Genomic DNA, 5,357 nt, shown 5'->3' on the forward strand with positions numbered 1-5,357 from the left:
TTCAGTTTTGGTCACATTGACTTGGTGCTGCAGTTGCTAGAAAATAATATTTCTTGTAGGTTTTTTATTTTTCTCAATGTTGTAATACTTCGGCATATAGGAACTGACCGCACATTGAAGTCACACAATATTTCAACAGTATATTCGCCAAAATGGATTGCAATCTAGGCAGCGAAATTGGTCAGAAGATGCGCGTAAGTTTAACTTTTTCTATTCGCGAAAAATCAATGAACTCGTAATCAACTCTGTTTTATTTCACAATTTATAAAATGCTGCAGAGCGCCGTGAAGGCGAAATTGCTCGAATTGGGCACCGGTGGCTCTGCCGGCTTCATTGACGACGAACTGCCAGACTACGTGATGGTAATGGTAGCGAACAAACGCACCAAACAGCAAATGAATGCTGAGCTAAATCTATTCCTCGGCGATCAAACGGATCTCTTTGTTACTTGGCTGCACGAAGTTCTTCAGAAGCTGCAGGAAGTAACATTGCCAGCCCCGACTTGTGAGTTATTTACACCGTTTTTAGTCTGAATATTTATTCCAATTCTTGTGCTTACTTAGCGAGCAGCAAAAAACGTAAGTCCCGTCAAGCAGAAGTGCCTAAAGCAAAGGATAAAGATAAGGACAAGGAGAAGGATAAAAGAGCCAAGGATAAACGAGATAAAAGGGCACATAGAAAATCGGGCGATGACCTGGCTCAAACAACGGCTGATGTTTTGCCAAGAACTGACCACATGGCACCAATTAGTTCCATAACGGATGTTTTTGCTGAGGAACTCCTGGAAAAAGCCAAAAAGACGCTCGATATCGATGGCACCCTGAAGGACGAGCTATTGCTCAAAAAGAAAAAACGTAGAGCTGTCGAAGATGATGAGCAACCACAGCCTCAGTCACAGCCACAGACAAAAGATCCACACCCGGCACCAAAAGACTTTGATTTACCCACAATGTCGGAGATAAGCTCAACTACAACAAGCGGAAATCGGGAGAAGGATATAGCCGAATTGGCTGAAATACAGCGAAAAATTTACGCGGCAAAGCAGCAACTGCGTCAAATTGGTGAACTGGACGATGAAACTGACGATGAGGAACCCCAGCCACCAGTCGAGTATACACCAAGTTTAACCGAGCCGAAGAAAGCTGTTGTCAACAGCTCGGCTCCAGTTGCAGAAGTCAACTCAAACTCAGCCAACACGAGCACTCGCAGACCAAAGAGTCCCATTGTGTTCAACAGGACGCCCGAGCCGGTGGTAGCTAGAGAAAAACCAAAAGCCCAAACTGAAGTAGAAGCACAGCAAAAGCCGAGTGACGAACACTTAGAGCGTCGCTCGGTGCACGAGCGGTTGGGATGCAAACCCCAGGCGCCACAACCGCCACAACTCTCGGATCGTCCACAGCGAGCACAAAAAGAGGTCAAACTTTACGTCCCGGCCCATCGTCGACGCAGCGAGCAAGAGCCAGAAGAGAGTAAGAAATTAGATCGTAGCAGAGAGCGCAGGGAACGTAACGAGGGTCAGACAACTCATCGGCGAGATCGGGAGCGCGAAACCCTACACCGACGACGTTCACCCAGTCGAAGCCCAAAGAGCAACAACTATAAGCATCGAATTGGGTCACGTGTTATCGTGGCAGCTAATAAACCGCCGGAGCCATCCGATGATGAGGACTTGCTGGAGAAGCCCGTTAATTCGGTTATCAAGATCAAGCCACGGCCACATGTCTCACCACGTCGCCAGGCTTGTAAGAATTTGCTTTTGCGAGCTGTTGCCGATGCCCAACGATCGACAATTTTGGCCAAAACATCGACAAGTTCTAGTGGGTCCAAGCATCGAGGCAACGAGGATGAGCCAGAGATCATCAGCTCAACACTGGGTAAGCGACGCTCAACTGATTCAGCAGGCGACCGCCCTGGACGAGAGCTCTTCCGAAGCAGCAGGAGAGAGCTCGTTGTGAATGTGCTGCACAGGGATCGCAAGCGAATGCGTCATTCAGTCGAGCCTCTCTCGCAGGAAAATCTGGGTGCAAAAGACGAGGTGGAAGAGGAGGAGTATGTGCCTAGCCTAAGCGTTGGCGACTATGAGGCTTATGTGCCGCAGGTAGTGCACAACACAAAGGAATCGGACATCGATATTGACATGCACGTAGACAAAGATGTGGTCAGCGTTGGGTGCTCATCCGCTGCTGTACCTAAAACTCAGTTTGTAGTGACGCTGAATGGTGATAAATCTCTAGGAAACGCGGCCGCTGCAGCCTATCGAAAGCGTCCACGCAAACGTACACCCTCGCCTCAGGTGTCCTCGACCAGTTCGGCAACACTGCAGCTAGCGAGCGTTGAGCCAACCTCAACCATCTGCACTGCGACTTCCTCAACCAATAGCAACAATAGACAGAACAAAGCAAAGCGAGCTCGCAGCAACTCGCGGTCATCACCTTCCACTTCGAGCAATACGCCGCCACCAAAGCCATCGCGGAGCCTGCGTCGGAGTGAGGTGCTGCGACAAACGCAGGAAATCAAAAAGATCATCATCAAGAACGACGCTGATGATGATGACGACGACGAGCAGCTGCCTGCATCACCGCGAAAACGTTCATCCAGCAAGCGGCGAAGCAGCTCCTCCAACCAGGCCGCCTTCTCATCGAATGACCATAAATCGGATTTGAAAGTGCAGCTGGAGGAAAACAATCGATCAACGACGCCACCACTACCTCCGAAGCTGTTGGAAAAACGAAACATTGGCCGGGAGAAATCATCGAATGCGACAAATACGAATTCGACCACTGTAGAAACGGTTTCTAAGGCAAAACATACACCTATTCGCTTCAAGATTAAGCCAGAAGAGGAGCAGCAGCCGCAGAAAAAACGTCGTTCGGGCAGTAAAGATCGTGAATCCTCCATGGAGCGACGTCGAATCTCAATACGAAATGCAGAAGATCGAAAATACGACAATTTACCGACACGTAAGTATATTCTATTAATAAATTATACGCTGTTATCGATGTAGATAGACATCCCCTTAGCTTCCCAGCACCTCTTTTAAATATATATCTATAATACTTTAATTTATCATCCCTCAGAGCGCAGAAATAGAGCATACAAATTTTAATTCCCATGAAAGAACTAAAAGAATTGTCTGAAGAGTGCCAAAAAAATAATAAAAAAAAATATATATATATTATATATACATATAAATATTGATGCAAGAATTATTTAATATTTGGTAACTATTGCTGTTTAATGACTAGTTACAGGATCAAGCCCAAGCACACTGCTAGATATATACGTTATGCTGCTAGAAAAATGTTACCTAATGAAATTGATAATGTAAAATGTTAAATTTATAACATTACATAGATAATTATTTTCCGAAGAATTACCTAACCATTCAACTAGATTAATGTAAGCAATATATTTATGCAGACCTATGGGTGCATTCCATAGCCACTAAAACTCTATCTCGTTTCTCATGTTTTCCATAGTAAGTGCTGTCAGCGTGGACTCAACCGTGTTAAAGGTGGCCAAGCCAAAGGAGCGCTGCAAGTATCATCCCAATTGCAACAAGCAATTCTGCGAGTATTATCACCCGTCGGCGCCTTGCAAGTCCTTCCCGAACTGCAAATTCGCAGACAAGTGCATGTACTCTCATCCCAAATGTAAGTTCGACCTGGCCTGTATGAGCGTCGACTGCAACTTTGCTCACAGCGGACCGCGTGATCTCAGCCACGTGCAGCTAACTGTACCGCCTCTCTGTAAGTGAAAAGGGTTACCCATGTTCATTTCAATTCCATTGATCAATAAATATATTTATATGTGTTTCCATTTTCAGCGTCGCATGTGATTCCTGTGCAAAACTACAAATCAATATCCGCACCGGTGACAGCGACTACAGCAACGACCATGTGCAAGTACTATCCTAACTGCACAAAAGCCGGCTGCACCTTCTATCATCCGAAGCCGTGTCGTTACGGCAAGAATTGCATCAATAAGCTCGAATGCATATTCTATCATCCGGAAATGCAAAGCAAATTTAAATGGGTCGCTTCGCTTGGCTGAGGACAACAGTTCGGGCGGATGGAGCAGGTCCTTATTATTAGCATTTAACGTTAGGAACCGGATCATATTATCATTAGCCACAGCCCATGTTTTTATGTAAACACTTGCATTATTAGGCACTACTCGACTGCAATTTCGATCGAGCCGAATCGGCTAAGAAGAACGGCTCGCACACGTCCCACTATTTAGCATTTATCATATAGAAAGAATTACAAACTATTTTAATTGTGTTTCTCTCCATCCTATCAATAATATGGAAAATAACAAAAACTATTTTTGAATAGGACAAATTTGCTCAGATTCGTTTATATTAATTTATGAATTTTGTTTTGCCTACCGTTAACATATTACGTATTTCGTAAATTGGGTATTCGAATGTGAAAAGAAGACCCCAATATTTGAATATTCCCATTGTTGTCGATAGAAACACCTTGAGTTAGATGAAAAGGCAAAGTAGTCTACATCAAAACTGTAATCGTCATATAAGCTGGTGAATAAAATTTAGCAATAAACTTGCTATACATTGGATATCAAAATTTGTTTTTTTTTTTTCCAACAGTACTCAAATTGATATTCATTTTTAATCTGCTGGTAAATATTGGTGTACAAAAATTATTCATCCTAGAAACATTTTAAATATGCAATCAACTAGAATTCGCATTCAAAAAAATCAATAAATAAATACAAATTATGCCAGAGCCCTGCCTTTAAGATTAGAAATACAAGTATCTTCAAATTGGAATATGCTGAAATTTTTAAACCTTATAGATCTTGCGCTATTAACAAAAATAAAAATGCACGTCTTCCAGACTTACTGAAAATTTAAATTAATAAAATTTGAATTCATATAAAAAATCATTTGTAATTTAAATTTTATCTTTTATTTTATTGGTTTTTTTTTTTTTTTTTTTTTTTTTTTTTGAAAAAAGTCGCATTATTTAATGTATGTATGTATAGTACAGTCTCTTAAGTTTACGCTTAAAAATTGTAGAGCAAAAATATTTGATTTACTTACTAACTACGTACACCTAGTTCTCATGCTTTTTGTATAAGGTCGCAATAAATGATATACGTATAGTTGCACACTATATATAAATCAACAGATATAAATATACACAGTTGTGTACTTAGTATATGTAGTTGCATGCATGCAAGGTATATAGGATTTTATTTAGCTCAGCTAATTTAGATTAAAATGGGCATACAAATCTATTTACAAAATATTACTCGTACATTATTGATTCGCATCGTATTTAAAGGCCTTCGCATGGAATGTTTCGAATTCGGCTGTTGATTTGTAATTC

The 5,357-nt window shown here is 41.9% G+C and overlaps 1 protein-coding gene across 1 annotated transcript; it reads left to right on the forward strand.

The window, feature by feature from the left end:
- Positions 1-2: 2 nt before the first annotated feature.
- On the forward strand, positions 3-4,581 carry Nab2 (Nuclear polyadenosine RNA-binding 2). Its single transcript, XM_018111856.3, has 5 exons — positions 3-194; positions 279-504; positions 564-2,960; positions 3,480-3,749; positions 3,827-4,581. Exons 1-5 carry the CDS (start codon positions 153-155, stop codon positions 4,051-4,053), a joined length of 3,162 nt encoding a protein of 1,053 aa, XP_017967345.1. The 5' UTR covers positions 3-152; the 3' UTR covers positions 4,054-4,581.
- The last annotated feature ends 776 nt before the right edge of the window (positions 4,582-5,357 follow it).

The sequence above is a fragment of the Drosophila navojoa genome, chromosome 2, assembly GCF_054131105.1.
Source record: "Drosophila navojoa isolate 15081-1374.11 chromosome 2, UAZ_NAV_1.0, whole genome shotgun sequence".
Taxonomy (NCBI): domain Eukaryota; kingdom Metazoa; phylum Arthropoda; class Insecta; order Diptera; family Drosophilidae; genus Drosophila; species Drosophila navojoa.